The 20,421-nt window shown below is 50.8% G+C and overlaps 1 protein-coding gene across 2 annotated transcripts in view; it reads right to left on the reverse strand.

Moving 5' to 3' along the window:
- Positions 1 to 288: 288 nt before the first annotated feature.
- Positions 289 to 20,421, reverse strand: part of GLRA1 (glycine receptor alpha 1) — a 71,951-nt gene continuing 51,818 nt past the window's right edge. The window contains exons 4-9 of one of the 2 annotated variants that reach the window (XM_028528436.2): positions 19,501 to 19,724; positions 16,825 to 16,907; positions 15,485 to 15,622; positions 13,939 to 14,153; positions 6,721 to 6,867; positions 289 to 740 (exon numbers count right to left, since the gene is read on the reverse strand). In XM_028528436.2, the coding sequence (XP_028384237.1) occupies positions 450 to 740; positions 6,721 to 6,867; positions 13,939 to 14,153; positions 15,485 to 15,622; positions 16,825 to 16,907; positions 19,501 to 19,724 (1,098 nt within the window). In that variant the 3' untranslated portion in view covers positions 289 to 449. Of the gene's footprint in view, positions 765 to 6,720; positions 6,868 to 13,938; positions 14,154 to 15,484; positions 15,623 to 16,824; positions 16,908 to 19,500; positions 19,725 to 20,421 lie in introns of both variants that reach the window. The other variant, XM_028528435.2, reaches the window with a different exon arrangement.

Consider the following 20,421-nt stretch of genomic DNA (forward strand, 5'->3'; position numbering starts at 1 on the left):
CTGTGACTTTAAAAATTTAAGCAGTTACTAGGCGGATAGGTTAAGAAAAATCTTTTGTTCTCATGGTTTCGCATTAATATTAAGCGTGAATAGATATATATTACATTGCTCTCCTGCAGCTCTGGGGCAGACTGCACTCTCCTTCCAAACAGGAGAACCGCACAGGCCGGTGACTCCGGTGTTTGAAAGCTCTTCTCCCCCCACTCCGGCCCCCACCCTGCCCTTCCCCGGCCCCTCAATTCCTGCATTGGAAAAGCCCCCCGCCCCCACCAGCTCACCCGTGCGCAGATAGATAGTGCCGCATTCGAAGACTCATGCACCACTGCCTTTTGCTGTGCACAGGTAGCAGAGAAAGAGGGAGCTGTGTACGCTGGACCCTCCCGCTCCTCCCCTTCTCTTCCTGTGCTCGCCCCTCTCCGCCCTCTCCCAGCGCCCCCATCGCAGACCCGTCACTGGTTGTGGACGTCCTCCCTGCGGACAATCTTGTAGATGATCCAGTAGAACATGTTGAAGATGAGGAAGGCCATGGGGAAGCCGATGCGGGATATTTTGTCGATCTTCTTGGCCCTCTGGATGAAGAGTTTCCGCATCTCCTCCGGGGACTTGGATGGCGCGGGAGGGGGGTTGGTGGTGTTGTTGTTGTTGGCGCCCTTGACCGAGATGCCATCCTTGGCCTGCAGGCAGGCCGGGCCCATCCCGTAGGCGGAGAAGTTGAAGCGGCCCTCTCCGGCCTCGTCCTCCTGGAACAGATTCAGCATGGGGCTCTACTTAAAATAAGACAGGGGCTGGGCACCCTCCCTGCAAGGCACTCCCGGGGGGCCAGGCCATGCCCATCTGGCTCTCCCTGCCGCCCTGCACCACCATTCCAGGTTTCCGAGGGCTTTTGGCTGGCTGGGGAGTCATGCCTTATAGAGGGGCGCCTCTCGCCTGCCGAAACAGATGCAAACCAGGGGATGGAAACGTGGTGTGCAGTCTCGAGACCCCTGTTCAAGGGTTGCCTCTGTTACCTCGTGGCTGCACGACCTTAGGAAAGTCTTCTGTGAGTCTCAGGGTTTCTTTTATTTCATTTCTATCTGTAAGTGGGGGTAAGAGTCACCCTGCTATCTCAGAAGGTTCTTCTGCCCATCAGAGGTTTGAGAATGGCACGTACTCTGAGTGCATCATTATCAGAAATCCAGGGGGCAATTTGGAGAGATCCCCTGCTTTGCTTCTGTTGCCTCCTTGCTCCCTTCCCCCACCCCCTGCCCCAGTTCAGGTCTTCTCATTTGTGGGTTGCGGGGAGGGGGTGAATGCTCGGCGAGGGAGCAAGAGCTGTGGGCCTCATGTCCGTTGCTGAAGCCAGGGAAGCCACAGTTTCTTCCTACCTCCACGTTCCCACGCCCCTGGTGTCTGTGACCTCAGACCTACCTCCAGACTTGTATCAAGTCATCATTCAAGGCCATTCGTTGTTTGGCTCCAACTTACCTCGACAGGCCTCTCTCCCTCCCACTGTTTGCTTTGCTCCCCACCAGTATCATTGCACTTTATGTGCTGACCCCGCGCACCCCACTCCCTGCCTCACACCAGCTCCCGAGGTGGCCGCTTCCCCCGCCTTTCTCAGCCCCCCTTTCCCAGCCATGCTGACCGGGCCCTGATCGGAGACCTGGAGGCCCTATTACTGTCTGCTCTCGAGTTCCACTTTGTGTTTGTTCCGCGAGAGATCTGAGGTGGCCCCCAGGTCTCAGCTGAGGTTCTGATTCCGTGCGTGGCTCTGGGGAAGTTTTGTCAGCTCACGTTGCCCTTCCAGACAGTGGGAGCCCTCAGAGGGGCAGCCCTGTCTCCTGCTGGTCCCCATGCACAACGGGGCCAACCGAGCCACTGGGGCCTCTCCAGCTCGACTCCTGCCACCCCGTTTTGGGCCGCCATCTGGGCTTGTGACGACTTTCAGCCTAGTCTTCCTACTTCTCCCAGGTGGCCCCCACCCCAACCCTTCAGGGTTGTTATAACACAGATCTTACTGGGCAGCTTTTGCCTAGAACTTTACATAAGTTAACACTGACCTCAGGATAATTAAAAGCCTTATGTGGTAGACGGGGCCTTAGATTACCTGGACCCTGTGTACCTCTCGGGTCTCATCTGGTGCCTTCGTCTATCTGGTGTTCTGTGCTCCCATCGCCTGGCACATTTCTGTGCATTCAGAAGTGCCACGCACCCTCTCTTTAACTCCAGGCCTCTGTTCAAGTCCTCCTCCGCCTGGAGTGCACTCGACTCCAGCCCTGCTTCCAGCTCCTTCCCTTTCACTCAAGGAATTCCTACTCAGAAGCCGTCCCTGAACCCAGTGATAGGCTAGGTGTTCCTGCTCTTTGTCATGAGGTCCCCGTGCAGCCATGCCCACTGAAAGCTCTGAACACATTGCCTTCTGTGATTGACATCTGCCTCTCTCACTAGACTGTCAGCCCTGTGAATGCACAGGTGCAGTCTCTCATGGGCATCAACCTCTCAACACTAAGTGAATACAGGAGCAGGGCAAGATCACTGTATGCTCAGAAAGGGAGAAACTAGAAGGAGGAGGGCAGCAAGCTGGGTCTGATGGTTGCTTGTCACTAGGAATCTGCCCTTGCTGTAGGCTGCCATGTCGGGAGGTGTTTTTGCTGGGCTCTGGCTGTATAGGGGAGGCACCAAGTTAATTGTCTTTGTATTGGGTTGGCCAAAAAGTCCGTTCTGTTTTTTCTGTAAAATAAAAGACACTTGTTTCATTTTCACCAATAACTTTGTTGATTTGGGTGTTTTGAGTATGTCGGCTCTCTCCCACTACTGGTTTCTAGTGGGCAGAGGCCAGGGGCGCTGCTGATGTAGAGACAGCCCCACCACACAGAGTTCTTTGGCCACACAGTCAGTAGTACCGGGAGCCAGGCCACTTTTGACACGTTTGATCAGTCACAGCACCTTCTCCACACACGGCTCAAATCTTTTTTTGCGTTTCAGCTGTATTTTTACCTTTGTTGAAATAATAAGCCATAATGCACTGAAAATGTTGCTTATCTTCTTTCATCTTTAATATTAAAGTGGCTGCACAAAAATTCACCAATTTGATAGGTTTTTAAAAAATGCACACTGATATGATGGCTGTCACAGTACAACCTAACAAAGGTGTTTTGAATGAAGTTAAAGACAACTAAGCACTACTAGAGCCATCATATGGAAGAAACATAACAGACTTTTTGGCCAACCCAATAATTTTGGGTAAATTATTGTCTGCCTCATTTGCTGAGCATGGTAGTGGAATGGGTGGGTGAGAACTGTAGGCCCCATCTCGTTAGATGACTATCCATTTCACTTTGTAGCCAGGAGAGGGGCAATTCTCTGGACACAACCGAACGAAGCCTTCTATTCCTGTTATAACCAGCAGGTGGCAGGAAACGAGTGCCCAGCAGCATCTGGAGCTGCTTGGGGACCAGGCAGGGGAAATCCTGTCATCCTCTCTGGAGCCCAGGGAGGCTGGGACTGTGCCTGCCCAGTCCAGCTCACAGAGGCTTCCTAATACTCTGACTAATGAGGCCCTCCAGGAATTCGAGAACCAGATGCTTTCTGCCCAGCAAATGAGGTAGCTTGGGAGGATGGCGGGAGTTGAGGAGCCTGGCCAGGATCTCAGGCTCTGAGAAACTCAGGCACGCAGCTAGTTCCTCCCCATTCACCATCTGGGGATTAAAGTCCCCTCTGCCGCACTTCCTGCAGCCCCAGCCTGTGCACTGCCAGTGCCCAAGCCCCGCCAGAGTGGCCAACTCCAGTGGAAGCTCTTTCTGGTGAGTCTAACTCTGCGTCCTTGTAGGTCCTGACATGTGTGCCAAGTTCAGAGCTCTTAGGAACAAGGTCAGACTAATGTGAACACCTGCAGGGGACTGGGCAGGAGAAATGTGAACGATGAGGTGAGCCGGGCTGAAGAGCCTGTCCAGGTAGAGGGGCCTGCGGTCAACTGCGCAGGGCACCCCCACCTTGAAGGCACGTCCAGTGCGCCAGCACCATGTGGGATGGGCATCCTGTGGGGCGGCAGGCTGTGATTTTTTGAGAGATATTAGAAGTGTGGTTTTTAAGTGCTGGCACCTTATTCCAGATTTTTAAGACACTGCTCGTGAAATGAATGATATTTCCATGTTGAATTTGACTTTCCGGCTACTAGTTGTTGACCTCCACCTTACTATAGTTCTTATTTAAGATCCAATAATTGCAGGACTATTTTTACCCGCTTCAGTATGGAAACACTGATGGGTTGGTCGCAATGGACGCTGTATGGCTAGTGTGTGGGAGGAGCTGTGGGTCCTTGAGCCCCACCCCTGCCTTTGCGTCAGGGTCTCTGTGGTCCTGGTGACTGGCTCCTCCCCCCTGCCATCCTTGGCCCAGGAGGAGTGGCTGGGATGCTCTTTGAGAGCTCTTCCAGCATTGCAGGCTGTGAGAGAGCCAGTGCGGAACTGCATGGCAGAATCTGATGAAATCTGGGCAGCAGCCTTATCCACACTTTACCTGCCAGAGTGAATGCATCTGTTTTCCTCTAGTGTGTCACACCGGCAGGGATTTGGCAAGGGAGGAGGCAGCCTTTGGAAGTACCACAGGTCCACCCTCTCACACTTCTGCAAGAGGCTCCCTTCACATTGTAGCCTATGCAAATAGCGCCCCCTGGAATTGTGAAGTGCACAATCTAGGGGTCTGGTATTAATTATCTTTCAGCAAAAAGCCACTAGCCCACGGGGAAAAAGAAAAGTAAAAAGTAAATCTCAGAGACAGTTGTGTTTGGTCAGTTTCCCACTTAGACTGTTTTGGGAGTCAGAGGCTAGAAACCCAATGGAAGGGTAATGGAAGGACTAAAACTAGGGGTCATGTAAGAAGCGCTTTCTGGCTTCTGAAACAGTGTCCTCTCCCAATGCAGGACGTATCTCCCCTCCCAGGGGCACCTTCTGTCCTGGAATGTCTGCCTTCTGCCTGCGGTACACCATTAGAAGTTAATTAAGTCAGATTGCGAATGTTTAAGAAACATGGATGGAGAGTTATGCCTGCGTAATCATTCTAATCCCTGGCACTTGTGGCGGGAACGAAACTTAAAGCCACTCTGGAATCTGGTTTGATCCGTACCACAGCCCCCCTAATGCCAGCTTTAGTCCATTTCACCGAGGGGAAAGCTGGGCCTCGGGCGAGGCCAGCTGCAAGTCCCATACCAGACAGAGCTGAGGAGACAGGGTCCTTTGTCACAGCGCGGGGCCCTTCGGTGCAGCAGCACGGAATAGGCCAGTCTGAACCGTGTGGCGCCTTGGTGTGCGGCAGGCGTGTGGGGCGGCCCTGACAGGTCACAGCGTATGGGTTCTTGGTTGCCCTAATCTGCTGCTGGAAAAACTTCCGGCAGGCTGTCAGCCCGAGCCTTGGTTCCTTTGCTCCTCTGTCTACGTGCTCTACAGACGGCTCTTACGCATTCACTACGTATCAGGCCTGGTGTTGGGCACTAGGCATGTACCACTGAACAAGAGCAGACATGGCCTCTGTCCTTATGGAGGTTACAACTCCATGAAAGAGATGAGCATTGAGCAATCACATCACTGAATGTATAACTACGAGTCAAGGTGAATGTTCAGAAGGAAAGAAACTGGGTATGAGCAGAACACGGCCTTTGCTAGTGCACATAGCCTTTGTGCAAATCAGGGGCCGGCCTGCCCCTTGGGGGCTTGTGATTGGAAGCTTTTCCTCTGGCTGGCACAGCCCATGCCAGGGCACGGCTTACAGGGGAGGGCCTCGCTGGCTGGGGGCCCTTGTAGGACACAAGCTGTATGGCCACACTCGGCGGCCTTGTAAAGGACCCCAGTACAGGCCTGGGACCCTGGCCGAAGTATCAGGGAAAGTTGGCTCAGTGGAGGGCTGGACAATGAGCGGGCTGAGCCCAAGCGGAGTGCCCTGGGGAGCAACCCAGGAAGGGAGGAGCCAGCTTCCTGAAGGCCCGTGTGTGTGTTTGAGGAGCTGGGGAGACAGCTAGTGTGGATGGTGTCCCGAGAGCACAGGAGAGGGTGACGGGAAGCGAGGCCAGAGAGAAGCGTAGGCTCTCTGACCCTCGGGGAAGTGGTATGGACCAGGGTGCGGAGTCTGTGTGCTGCCTCAGCCGCACACTCCCAGGGGCGTTTGCTGGTTGGACCACAACCTCTGAGGTAGTTAGAAGAGGCTGGTGACTGTTCAGAGAAAATAGTCCTCTATTCAGTCCGTCAGGGAGAGAATCTGCACTGGGGGAGGATCTTGCTTGATGCCCCTTCCTTGGAGGTAGGGAGCAAAGGCCTGGAAAGTGGACACATTACCCGAACACCTCACCCTCTGTGGTGCAATTCCTGCCTGGAACCAAGCCCCCTGAAATAATGCGGCCCTGCAGAAAACACCAATAGATAGCCCCCAGCCTGCCATGCGCTGGGTTTCTAATGAGCCATTAGCTTGGCCCCGCCGGCATTTGTGCCATCAGCTCTGACTTCAGGCACACCCTGGTCATTTCTGTAGTGTTAGTACCGCTGAATGAGTGACTGCCTGCAGACCCAGTCGGGGCGTCATTTATGGGAGCGGAAGCTGGGACTTCTGTGACTCTCATTCCCATTTCCTGCCTGCCTCGCCCACTGAGAAGGATGGTCCAGTGAAACAAGCATCACCAGACAAGGCTGCCTGCTGGGAGCTCTTCCATGTACCGCCAGCTGTCCCTCCCTGGGTGGGGACCCAAAGGCCTACCTTGTGGTGTCTTCGCTTCCTGCGGAACCGGAGCAGCTCTTTGTGCTGCCGAGACACAAAGTTGACAGCAGCGTACTCGAGCAAGGCAGAGAACACGAAGAGCAGGCACACCGCCATCCAGATGTCAATGGCTTTCACGTAGGACACCTGGGCGGGGTGGGGGAAGAACACAGGGCGGTGAGTGCAGAGGAGAGGAGTGCTGACTGGTGGGATGGAACTCCCCTGCCCCCTCCCCAGCTGGGGCGTTAGGGAGGAGGGCACAGAGGAAAACAGAAGAAAAAGGCACCAAGAAGGCCAGACAGAGAAACCGGAGGAGCACTGGAGAGGGGAGGACAGAGTGCCCAGCACTGTTATTCAGGGGAGCAGAAGTGTTTACTCTGAGGGTGACAGGCAGGACGCTGCGCCTATGTCAATGTGGGGAATGCCAGTGAGAATCGGGGTGTGAGAACTTCAGAACTCACCCCCTATGAGAGCAACGAGAGCACCAGCAAAAATGGTCAGAATAAACTTTTCTCAGAACTCTGGTAAAGAGCCAAAGGCCAACAACAACCCTGTGAGCATTTATTTAAGAAAGACAGCCTGATCTTAGTAAGAACAAGCTTTGTAGTGTTTCAAAAAACAGCTTTGTTGAGATGTAATTCACATACCATATAATTCACACATGTAAAGTGTACGATTGAGTGATTTTTATACATTCACAGATCATGTGCAACCATCATCAAAGTCAATTTTAGAATTTTTAACACCTCAAAAAAAAGCCCCCTAGCAACTTCTAGCTGTCATCCCGTAGTGCCCCAGCCCCCCACCCCCAGTCCCAAGTAACTAGTAATCGGCTTTCTGCCTCTGTGAAGTGACCTGTCCTGGACACTTCCTGTGAGTGGGAGAATAAGTAGGACTGACTTCTTTCACTTAGTGCAATATTTTCAAGGTTTAGCTTAGTACGTTGTAGCTGGTGTCAGTATTTCATTTTTAATGGCCAAGTAATATTCCATCATGTGTATATATGACATTTTGTTGATCCATTCACCAGTCGATGGGCATTTGGGTTGTTTCTACCTTTTGGTTATTCTGAATAAAGCTGCTACAAACATTTGTGCACAGGTTTTTGTGTGGACATATGTTTCAATTTCCCTTGGGGCTTGGTGGCATTTTACATTGCCCCATTTCTGTCCTCCCTCCCCCAGCTCCACACAAACCTTGAAAACCAACAGCTTGCAAGCTCAGTGAAAACCAGTACTGTGGCAGCCACTGATGGGGCTTCTTCAGAGTGCCACTCCCAGAGAACTGTCATTATTTACGTAACCTGTGGTTTACTGAAAGACCTCTCTCACAAACCAGGCTGTCTCGTCTTGGCCTGACTTGTTGCTGGCCCACATGAATAGCCATTTTCCCAGGGGTGTTTGTTGAAAACAGTGACAATTATTGAACATCTGGTCAGTCTGAGGCTGGTAAGAGTTGAGGCAAACAATAGGTTGAGCCAAAGCTGAAGAGGAAGAGCTAGGGAATGAGGTGTCCACAGGAGGCTTGAGAAAACTCTGACATATTTCTGGAAGTCTATGTGCGTGCCCAGGGGAGGCCCGAGAAGGCCCTTAGGGTTCAACTCTGGCTAACCTCGATGTACTGAGCAAGCAGGAAGAAAGCTGCCCAGCTGGGTGCTGAAGTTGTGTCCTAATACACAGAGCCCCTAAACAAAGGCTGGGGAGTTTATAGGTTCAAGACATTCAAGAAAATCTCTGTTTAATTTTTAGCTAACCACCAAACTCACTTAGCGGAGACTTCAAGTGTCTCTACTTCCGCAGCTAAGAAAGAATACAGACATTTCAGAATTAGTTTAGAAAAGTTACTAAACAAACAATAGCAACAACCGATCACTAGGAAGAAAATCTGATTTTCAGAGACAGCACATTCAATTTTGTAAAATGTGTAATTTTCAACAACAAAAAATTATATGCAAAGAAACAAGAAATGGCCCTGTAATGGCCGAATGTTTGTGCCCTCCCCTCAATTCATATATGGAAATCCCAGTTCCAGTGTGATGGTATTTGGAGGTGGGGGCTTTGGGAAGTAATGATGCCACGAGGAGTGGACCCCTCGTGAATGGAATTGGTGCCTTATAAGAAGAGTCCAGAGAATTAGCTAGCTCTCCTTCAATCATGTGAGGATACAGTAATAAGTCAGCAGTTTGCAGCTGGAAGAGGGTCCTCATCAGAACCTGACTATGCTGGCACCCTGATCAGACAGACTCCCAGGCCTCAGAGCTGTGAGAAATAAATTTCAGTTGTTTATGAGCTGTCCAGTTTTTGGTTCTTTTTTTTTTTTTTAAGATTTTATTTATTTATTTTTAGAGAGGGAAGGGAGGGAGAAAGAGAGTGAGAAACATCAATGTGCGGTTGCTGGGGGCCGTGGCCTGTAGCCCAGGCATGTACCCTGACTGGGAATCGAGCCTGCAACACTTTGGTTTGCAGCCCGAGCTCAATCCACTGAGCTGCGCCAGCCAGGGCCAGTTTTTGGTTCTTTATTATAGAAGTCCAAATTGACTAAGACTGGCCCATTCATAGGAAAAACGCAGTCAAAAGACGCTTCCCCTGAGAGAGCCCAGATGTTGGACTTAATTGATAAAGACTTTAAATCAGTTGTTTTAAATATGTTCAAAGAACTAAAGGAGACCATGTCTAAACAACTAAAGAAAAGTATGAGAACAACGTCTCATCAAGTAGAACATGAGAGAGAAATTACAAAAAAAAAAAAACCAAATAGAAATGTTGGAGTTGAAAAGTAAAATAAGTAAAAATCCCACTGGAGAGGATCAACATATTTGAACAGACAGAAGAATCAGTGAACTTTGAAAAGAAACAGTGAAGTTTGGGTTATCCTGTCTGAGGAACAGAATAAAGAAAAATGAACAGAGCCTCAGAGACCGATGGGGAACCATCATGTGCACTCAAGTCTGTTTAAAGCAGGGGTCCCCAACCTCCAGGCCATGGATCGGTACTGGTCTGGGCCCATGAGGAACCAGGCCTCCCATCAGGAGGTGAGCTTGAATGTAATATGCTTGAATCATCCTGAAACCATCCTGTCTCACCCCCAGTTCATGGCAAAATTGTCTTCCATGAAACCGCTCCCTGGTGCCCAAAACATTGAGGACTGCTGGCTTATAGGATAGGAGACAGAAAGAGGCAGAAAGAATATTTAAAGAAACAATAGCCAAAATTTTCCCCAAATTTGATGAAAAACACCACACATCTAGGAAGCTCAATGAACTCCAAGCAGGTTAAGTGCAAAGAGATCCACCATGATCAAACAGTCAGGAGCCAAAGACACAGGGTCTTGAAGGAAGTGAAGGAGAAGCAACTCATCACATACGAAGGCTCATCAGTAAGAGTATCAGCTGATTTCTCATAGAAACTATGGGGTCTGGAAGGCAGGTGACATGAAAGACAGCCTAAATAAATGGCACGACATCCCATGTTCATGAATTGAAAGACTTAATGTTAAGATGGCAATGCTCCCCAAATTCACCTAGAGACTCAAAGCATTTTTATTCAAAATTCCTTTTTTGTTGTGCAGAAGTTGACAAGCTTATCTTAAAATTCATAATCATGTTCACATGGAAATGTTAGAACCCAGAATAGCCAAAACAATCTTTAAAAAGAAGAAAGTGGGAGGACTCACATGTCCCAATTTCAAAACTACTACAAAGCTATGGTAATCAGCATTGCAGTATTGGCATAAGGATAAACATATAGATCAATGGAATAGAACTGAGAGTCCAGAAATAAAACCATACATCTACACTCAGTTATTTATGACAAGAATGTAAATTCAGTGGAAGGAAAGAAATAGTTGTAACTAATGGGGCTGGAACATCTGAATATTTACATGGGAAAGTGTTATATTCCTTCCTCATACAACCTGCAAAAATCTAAATGCATCAAAATCTAGATTAAACTGTAAAACTCTTAGAATAAAATGTAGGTGTAAACCTTTGTGACCTTGGGTTACACATTAGTGTCTTAAATAGGATACCCAAAGCACAAGCAGCAAAAGAAAATAGATGAACTTGACTTCGCCATAATTAAAATTTTTGTGTATAAAGGCCACTGCAAATCAAGTGAAGAAACAACCCACAGATGGCAGAAAATATTTGCATATCTTATATCTGACAAGGGTTTAAAATCCATGATGCACAGAGAACTATGACAACTCAGCAATAAAAAGAGAATTACTCCAATTAAAAAGTGGGTAAAGGATTTGAGTAGACAATTCTCCAAAGAAGATACATAAATGGTCAATAAGCACCTGAAAAGAATGTCCAACATTATTAGTCATGAGGAAAATGCAGATCAAAACCACAGTAAGGTACCACCTTGTATCAACTAAAATGTCTATAATCAAAAAGACATAATGACAAGCATTGGAGAAGAAGTGGAGAAATTGGAACTCTGGTAGGATTATAAAATTGTATAGCCACTTTGGCAATAGTTTGGCAGTTCCTAAAAAATTAAGCATATAGTTACTATTCACCTCCAAGTTTTGTGTGTGTGTGTGTGTGTGTGTGTGTATGTGCCATATATATACATATATATGAGATGTATGATATATATATATGTGTATATACATATACAGAGACAAAAACATGTCCACACAATAACTTGCACACATATGTTCGTGGCATAGCCCGAATGTCTCCCGACTGAGGAACGGATAAACAAATTGTGGTGTATTTACATGATGGAGTATTATTCTGCTGTCAGCAGAGCGAACAGCTGATACCTGCTGTGACATGAATGAGCCTTGAGGGCACTATGCATGTATCATACGATTCCATTTCCTTGAGATGTCCAGAATAGGTAAATCCATAGAGCTAGAGAGTAGATCAGTGGTTGCCAGAGGCTGAGGAAGGGGGAGTAACTGGTGATAAGTATGGGGTTTCTTTTGGGGTGATGAAAAATCGATAGTGGCGAAGGTAAACAATTTTGCAAATATAGTAACTGCCAGTAGATTTTATGCTTAAAAAATAAAAGCAAATGGAGAAGACTGTGAGGTTGAATGTTAATAGCAAACGGAGTCAAATAGTGAGTCTAGTGTTCACAATGAGTGGAACATTTTTTGATAATTCAGAAATTTTAAATGAAGGTTTTCTATTAGATGCAATTATGGCATTATTTCTTTTTTTTTTTAAAGATATTATTTATTTATTTTTAGAGAGGGAAGGGAGGGAGATAGAGAGAGAACATCAATATGTGGTTGCTGGGGCTTATGGCCTGCAACCCAGGCATGTACCCTGGCTGGGAATCGAACCTGGGACACTTTGGTTCCCAGCCCGCACTCAAGCCACTGAGCTATGCCAGCCAGAGCTCGGCATTATTTCTAATTCAATAATAATTATTCAATGAATGTTAATTTTTTAGATGTGATAATATCACTGTGATCCTTATTCTTTACTGTCACAATGTCTGTAGCTTTCAAACGCTTGAGCAGAAGCTGCACCTGTCTGCCTCCTTACCCACCTACCTCTCTGTACACAGAGAGACGGAGATAAAGCAAACGAGGCAAAATGGTAACAACTGGAATCCAAGGGTACTGTGGTGTTCATCGTGGGTTATGTCAAGCTTTCTGTAATGAAGCAGAATGTGAAGTGTGGCACTAACTAACTGGACACTGTGCAGCGTGTCGCATTTGGCGTGAGGCTGGAGGGAATGTGGTGTGGGGTTCGGTGTTCACAGCAGAGCCAAACGTTGTGTTAAGTGCTGAGGGAATAAACAGGATGGGTCTGCAATGACAGCAGGGGAGGTGGGAGAAGGCAGTGCCTGCCTAGCATTAGAAGGAGCCCAGCAGAACGAGGCACCCAGCGTTCACAGAGAAGGGGGCAGAATGTGGGATCTCAGGTGTGGGCGAACGGAGGAGTATGAGGTGTTTGGCATTAATAGTAAATGAAGCAGAACATTATGTCTGATGTTAAAAGTGAATTGAGCAGAAGCTGAGGTCTAGTGTTAACAGTGAGAGGAACAGGATGGTATGTTTCTCTGAGGGTGACTGGAGGAGAATTAGCATTTGCTGTCGGTAATGAATGAAGTGGAGTGCCGTGCCTGGCGTCGGAGGAACGGAACAGGATGATGCTGTGTCTAGCGTGGAATGAAGGAAGCAGAATGCGTCATCTGGCATTACTAGTAAACAGAGTGAAATGGGGTGTCTCGGGTTAACAGTAAATGGAGCAGCCTATGGCTTAATAGTTAAATGGTGAATGTGGTGTTCAGCATTAGAAATATAAGCATCGGATTGTGGTATGTGCAGAAAAGCATAACAGGCATGAGGCTGCTATCCTATGAAGGACCTGCTTGCAAGGCTGGCCCTTGGATGACATTTGGGAACTTGGATTTGCGGGGGGGGGTGTGTTCCCACTTTCTCTAACTGATCAGTGTGCCTTGATTCCTTGTACAAACAACACGGTTTATGCTGATCATCTGCTGTCCTTCCGGGACTCTGGAATTCTGGTTTGTGCCAGGCACCCAGCACCCAGTAAAAACCTTTGATACTAAATCTTAAATGAGCCTCAAAACCATTTCTCTTTCTGTCTCTCTGGGCAGAAACATCTCAACTTGAGTTGCCTTTCGTTGCTGGGGTAAGAGGGTATTCTACGTGGTCCTCACGGGCGGGAGGGAGCGGGCAGAAAAGCCTGCCCTTGGGTCCCGCTGGCCACTGCGTGTGTCTGTTTCCCGTGCCGTCCAGCTGTGCGTCCTGAGTCTTCACTGTGGGGAGCCTCAGCCTCGAGCACAACTGTGTGTGGAGACCGTGAGTCCAATCACATCTCCGAACATGCGGGTGGACTTGGAGACCCCAACACAAAGTATCTCTCGTTACTGGTGAAAGGGGTGGAATGTGGTACTCAACGTTACAGTGAATGGAGGAGGTGACTGTTAATAGTAAATGAAGCGGAATGTGTGTTTCATGTTGGCAGAGAATGGAGCAAAACCTGTGCTGGTGACTATCTCCTTCACTTTTTCTCATCTTTTTTTTTTTATGTGTGTGTGTTTATGTTGAATATAATGTCAAATCTGGAGGAAAGGTTCGAGGGATCATAGTGCTGGATCCTACCAAGTGTGGCTGATGGAGACATAGTGGCCAGCTTCTCGTGCTGGCCTATCTCAGGCAGGGGAGGGAGAAGAGCATCCTCCCCACCTGTGCAGGTGTTCTGTGCACCCGGGAAGTGGCACTCACCTTGGGCAGGGAGGCTCGAGAGCCAGAGCTCTGGGTGGTCATGGTGAGCACAGTGGTGATGCCCAGGCCCACACGGGCAGGTGCGGCATCCATGTTGATCCAGAAGGAAATCCATGAGAGGATGACAATGAGCAGGCTGGGGATGTACATCTGGATCAGGTAGTAGCCCATCTGTCGCTCCAGGTGGAACCGGGCCTCGATGCAGGTGAATTTACCTGGAAGACATCACGGTGTGAAGGCAAAACGGCCTAGTGGGTAGGACTAAGATTCTGGGGTCAGAACAATCTCAGCTGTGGTCCTGGTTCAGTGCAAATCCTAGCTGTGTCCTTACACAAATGTTTGAATCTCTCTTTGTCTCACTTGTCTTGTCTATGGTAAATTGGGGAGGATGACGATGACAATAATAATAATAGCAATAGTAATAATAATAAGCCTACCTTACATGTTTACTGGTATGGTTACCATGGTTACTGTGATGTGGGAATGAGATGGTGCCTATAAAGAATGTTGCACAACCTCACACCTCGTTAGTGCTCAGGAATGCCAGTTGCCATCATCCCCATCGTCACAATTTTGTTGCAAAGAGTGGGCAGAAGTGCACCGTCCACTCCCCTTCTGCCACTTCTCTTCCCCAAACATGACTTGATCCTGTTCCTTCCCTTTGCAAAACCTGTCTTTCCTTCCTTCCTTCTCTCCTCATCCAAGAAGGTCCCCCTTACCTGCAGGGAAAGTTCAGACTCTTCATTCTGCCCCTGGGGATGGAGGGTGGAGCACTACCTGTTTTCCATCCCATTTCCCTTCTTTCTTCAACTTAGTCGCCACCACCTACACTCCATCCCTTGCCTGGAGCCTGTGTCCACACTTGATCATGCCAATCCCTCCGCCTGGAATGCCCTAATTCCCACCCCCACAGGCAGCCCAGGAAACCCTCCTCCTCCTCCCCCGGAGTTTTACACGTGGAGTCTCCCCCAGAACAATGCCTTTCCCCCTGTGTGTTCCTTCAGCCCCGAGGTGGAGAGCTGAGCTAGAGAGAGGTGGTGCCCCCCTCCCCCTTGTCACTGACACTATAGTGGTTGTTTCCCAGCTTCACTGCTCGCTGACTTCCCTGCAGCCTCCCGGCCTCCCCCTGCTGAGGTCTGACGTGAGCGCTCTCTGTGCCTGGGCCCTATCCACAATGCCAGCCCCTCGGGGACAGAGACAGCTTGATGTCCTCCTCATGGCGGCTCTTCCTTCTGCCCGAGGAATCGGGTCCATTTGAGTTAGGGGCACTGCTGCCTGGAACGAAGACTGTATCTCCCGGCTTTCTTTGTGATGAGTTGTGGGCTAAGCCCATGCTCCTTGCCCCGGGACTCTCAGGAAGAAAGTGCCAGAGCCACTTTTGGGTTTCAGAGAATATTCTCTTTACCACTGGTCATAAACACACAGTTATGCCCACTGAGACCACCTCATATGATCTGTTGAAGCAATGGTTGAGTGAATGTTTGCAATGGCCTTTGGCCCCGGGGAGGGTGTGGGTGGGACCCGAGGGGCGGTGCCTCGCACCCACCTGTGTTGTAATGCTTGGTGCAGTATCTCAAGTCCTTCTCCTCCTTCAGGATGAACTGGGGCAGGGTCAGTCCATCTGCCACCTGCACCGCTCCCTGCTCCTGCCACTCAAAGATGAGGTCGTTCATGGTGTATCCAACTGGGATGGGACCAGAAGAAGGAGCAGTCACCACCCAGGGGCACTTACGTGGGGCGTGTCAGGGTTGGTTGGGGTACAGACAGAGGCATCAAATGCTCAACAGATTCATGAAACCATGTTGCTCTCCCTCCCCACAAAGGGGGTTAAACCTGGTTTAGTTGTTTACATTTACCCCACTACCCTTCTCCCTCTCTTCCTACCGCTCCCAGTGCCCTACCTTAGCTTGCCCTGTTGCCCCCTTCCCCTCACCTCCATGGTCAAGTTCAGCTGACATCTGCCATTTGTGCCTGTGCACTATCCTTGCAAGCTCCCTCTTCTGCCCACAGCAGACTCTCCTCAGGGGAGTGACTCTGTGGTTTGCTTTTGTGGTGGGACTGTCACTTGGGGGTGGAAGCGTGGGATGGTGGCTCAGCAAGACCCGGTAGACTCTTTGCCCCAGGACTTTGACCCTCGAGTGGAGTCAGGAAAGGTTTCAGGGTTGGCCTGTGCTGATTCCCGTCAGAGGCGGTGCTCCAAGGGGCGCGTTTGTTAGCTTCTGCTGCCTGAGTGCTCTGCCCTGGCTTCTGCACTTTTGGTTTCTCCTACAAGTCCGGGAGGGACCTCCATGTCCTTCCATTTAATTATACTTTAAAAATTAGATTGCTCTCTGGGTTTACCAGCAAAGAATCCAGCTACCTGTGTCCCCGCACCGCCACCCCCCCGCCCCGGCCTCGTCAGCATCCGGGTTCACTGTCTGTCCACCCAGCCTTCTCCAACGATGCCCCTCCCTCCCAGTCAGAAAGAAGCCCTCCTTCTGCCCTGAGGCCACCATGCTTGGTGCTTCTAATAGCACCCATCCCTCTTGCTGCCCTGTGCTAGCCAGTCATCTCTCTGCCCTGCGGGGCTGAGCGTGCCCATGACCTCCAGGACCATGGCTCATTAAAGCGATTTCTCCTGCCCTGCTGGAGAGCGTGCTAACGAGGGACACAGACCAGCCCCTCCTTGGAGAATGCTGCTGGTTCCTGAGCAGGGCCTCAGCCTGTATGAGGGGAGCTACACTTCCAAAGCATCTTCCAAGAGCTAAGCCCCTCATCTGATAGGTTGAGCTGCTACAGGAATCTCCTGGGGGCCCAAGGTCAGGAGCTGCTGTGTGGGGATGTCTGCCAGTCCCGAGGGTAAACGGGGGCCTGATCCGTTCTTGGGGCCTCAGGCAAGGGACTCACAGCTTTCCAGTTGCATGATGCACGTCTGGACATCCATGGGGAAGTTCTTCAAGTCCATGGGGCAGGCCAAGGTCAGGGTGATTCTGGGAAGAGAAGGGAGTCGAATGAGCAGGGCCAACAGACCAGGGAAGCTGTGCCTCCATTCTTATGACCAGAAACCAGTCACTAGGAGAGGTCAAGGGGTCAAGGAGGCCCGGGGGAACTAGGGTTTTTGGAACCAATGTTTGTATATTCCCACCCTTCAGTTATGTAAATGGAGATCAGTAGGTTGCCTAAGGTCACACAGAGTCAGGGGAACTTCTGTGTTTCCTTGGAGTCTGTCTGGCTTTGGGAGGCCTGCCTTATCTAGGTGCCCAAAGCTCTGGAGGCCAGGCCTCCCCTCCTCAAATCCCTGCTCTTCTTTGGAGACTCAGGTAGGAGCAGAACCTGAATTTTTCGCTGAGTAGCACCAGGCCTCAGGCATTCTCAGGGGCACCGGCAGCAGGTGCCGTGAGTGGTTCTTGGCTGCCTCCCTGCATGCCCTAGGCTCATCAAAAGTTATGTGCAAAGGTCTCCTGCCTTCTGAGTGTCCAAACACAGCTGGCTCACACCTGCGGGCTCATGCTGGGGTCAGCTGGAAAGTGGTGGGCACCCCAGGCTCCTGGGCTAGCTGTTGACTTTGGGTTGTTCCACCCTTGCAGAGGGCCGCAGCCTCAGACCCGGAGGAAGTCCCCTCGGCAGAACATGAGTCCTCTGGAGAGGCTTCCCCAGTGTCCCAGCACCTGCTGCAGGGACTGGAGGGGAAAGGCTCTCAGAGCCTTCGATCGTAAGGCCCACTCCCTCACTTGACAGGTGAGAAAACCGAGGCTCAGAGCAGGGTAGGCAGGGACTCCTGTAAGGTCCCACAGCAAGCTGATGGCTCAGGCAGGATTTAATACCGTGTCGCCCAGCCTTGGGAAGCTGGGCCATGTGTTGTCTGGCAGGCTTTCCAGCACTGCTTTCCTGAAAGGCGCCGGGTTGGCCGCGATCTAGTGGCACTCAGTGCTGGCACCTCGGCTGTACACGGAGAGGCCCCAGCCCATGTGGACTTCCTCCCTCCAGCTCACACCCACGGCTCTGGGTGTGGGTCCCTTTAGGCACCAAGTAGGAGCAGGAGGGGGAAGGGGAGGCAGAAGAAGGGTGGTGGAAAGTGAACACAGTTGATTTCTGAAGAGAAAAGCTCCCAAGTGGGGCAGCTGTCACACTGGGTTAATTTCCTGAAGTCGAAGGACCTTGGGAATACCACTTTCTGCTGATTTGTCCTTGCGTCAGGCTGCATGGGGGCTTAGCCTCACGAAACTAGCCTAGCAGCTGCAAAATCCAACCAGGGTGACCTCCCCTCACAGACCTCCGCTGGCCACCACCCAACCCAGCCAGCCAGACATGGCGGTGGTCTCCCAGGTGAGGAAGGTGAGCTGCCTCTGGTTCCTCCCAGGCTGCCCCTCGGTGGAGCTTCCATTCCCTGTGGAGATTTCTCAGCACCCTCTCCCACTGTCTGCCCCGCAGTCACATCTGGGGATCAGGGCCTGTGCGCCCTTTCCCACGGGCCTGGGCATTTAAAGCTCGTCTCCTAAGGGAAATTGAAAGATTTATTCCCCCCCAGGAGCTGGAGTGGGAGGGGGAATCATTTAGGACCAGCACTCCCCTTTAAGCTCTTTCAAATAAAAGCGTCTCCATTCATTGGTCACATAGCTGCATGGCTATTAAACCCCATGTGCTTGCTCTTTGAGGTGCTGAGTGGGCGTCAGATTAGCTGTGGGAACTTTGGTAAGTTACTTAAACTTTCTGATCCTTACTCGTCTAATCTGCACAATAAAACCTACTTTGTGGGGCTGTTAGGAGGATTAGACATCCTCTGTGTAAAGTACCCAGCCTGGTAAGTCTGTTCTCAGGGAACGGTCATCTGTGAGAATCACGTGGACATTGGTCATATTCTTCCTGTCCTGGGGGAGTAGGCTGGGAGTTAGGTGGCGTGGGGTAGCAGGGGACTGACCGTGTCTGCGGGGAGCTGGGGACGGAGGACCCAGCTCCCTGGACTCAGTGGCAGGCAGAGAGGCTGGAAAGCACCTCCGGAAGAGGCACAGCCGCCTCGGCTGACATGGGTGAGCAGTGCCTCCGCCGGGCAGGCCCAGTTTTGGGGAGGTTGCTGGGACTTTTCAGGTTTTGTGCCTTTGCTCCTGATATTTTTTTTAACAAAGGTGGTAAGAACATTTCACTCGAGCTCAGCCCTGGTAACAATCACTGGAGTGTGCATGTGTGCTGCTGACGGCCGCCCCGAGTGACAACGCAGGCCGCCAGGGCCCGTTCTGTTCGTGCGTCTGCCCGGTCTTGCTGTGGGCCATCGCCCGGGAATCCTCTTTCCCCACCTCGTCTTACTGAAACTCTGGGTGAGCTAGGGGCCTAACCCACCCCCCCTTCTCCCAGATGCTTCCTTGATCTCCCTACTTACAATAAACCACTTGCTCCTAGGACCTCCCACGGTATTCTGTTCTCACTTGCTGAGTGTGAGCTGCAGAGCTGGCTCTGCCTGTTTGGCAAAGGTGTCGGGTTCCCAGGGCCCCTTCGCCTCTGTTTGACCCCTCCCTTCGTGCGTGCACCCAGAAGGCAAGGGGCAAGGAGCTCCCCAGGGCCGGGGTGACAGGCCTCCCGGGAGCTCACCTGATGCTGTAGAGGACGTTGCCGTTCCGGGAGATCCTCAGCAGCTTGTTGTCCGTGGTGATCTCGTGGAAGTGCGCCCCCTTCTCATTGGCAAAGAACAGGTCAGGCTTCCAGATGGAATCCAGCATGGAGGGGTCCAGGTCCAGAGAGTCGTCTGGGTATTCGTTGTAGGCCAGCCGGGGGTCGTTCCACTGCTGCCGCAGGAAGATGTTGACCCGATAGTCCTGCGGGCAGGAGGCAGGGCGGTGGGGTCAGCGCTGGGCCTGGGAGGTCCATCCTCCGAGGCCCACGTGCCTTCAGCCAGTGCCCCCCCCAGGCCCCTCTGGGGGCTCTAATTAAAGTGGGGCTGCAGCGTATGTGGGAGTGAGACAGAAAAGTGGGTGTACCAGGCCGAGTCCACGGGATGACGAGTCAGCATCATCCTAGGACATTCGCTAGCCGCCCCATGAGTGTATTCACCTCTGAACTGAGATGATTTCAACCTTATTCTGTCTTTTGAGAAGTTAAAAAAAAATAAAAGGTTCAGGCTGATGTCATAAACACCTGTGTTCATCCTGTCAACATTTTCATCCTGTGGTCATTGTTTTTTAGGTGAGAAAGGTAATACGTCACAGATAAAGTTCAAGCCTCCTTTTATCGTGAACCCCACCAGTGGGGCAATTTTCGGGGGCACTCAGTGGGGACAGCCACGGGCCTGGACAGATTGGGGGGACACAAGGACAGACTAGAAGCTGATGCCTGGGCGTTCAAACTATTTTGCCTAAAGAGGACAATTTTCAAGCAGTGAAGGGAGGGTGAGTAAAAATTCTACAGTGTTCTTGCTGGTCCCAGGGTCCCCCCACTCTGTTTTCACGCCAGCCTTCTGTGACCTTCTGTGTGGTGTGTTGACCTGTGTGGGGAGAAGTAACCCGAGACGCACTG

This window comes from Phyllostomus discolor, chromosome 13 (genome assembly GCF_004126475.2).
Source record: "Phyllostomus discolor isolate MPI-MPIP mPhyDis1 chromosome 13, mPhyDis1.pri.v3, whole genome shotgun sequence".
NCBI classification, from domain to species: Eukaryota; Metazoa; Chordata; class Mammalia; order Chiroptera; family Phyllostomidae; genus Phyllostomus; species Phyllostomus discolor.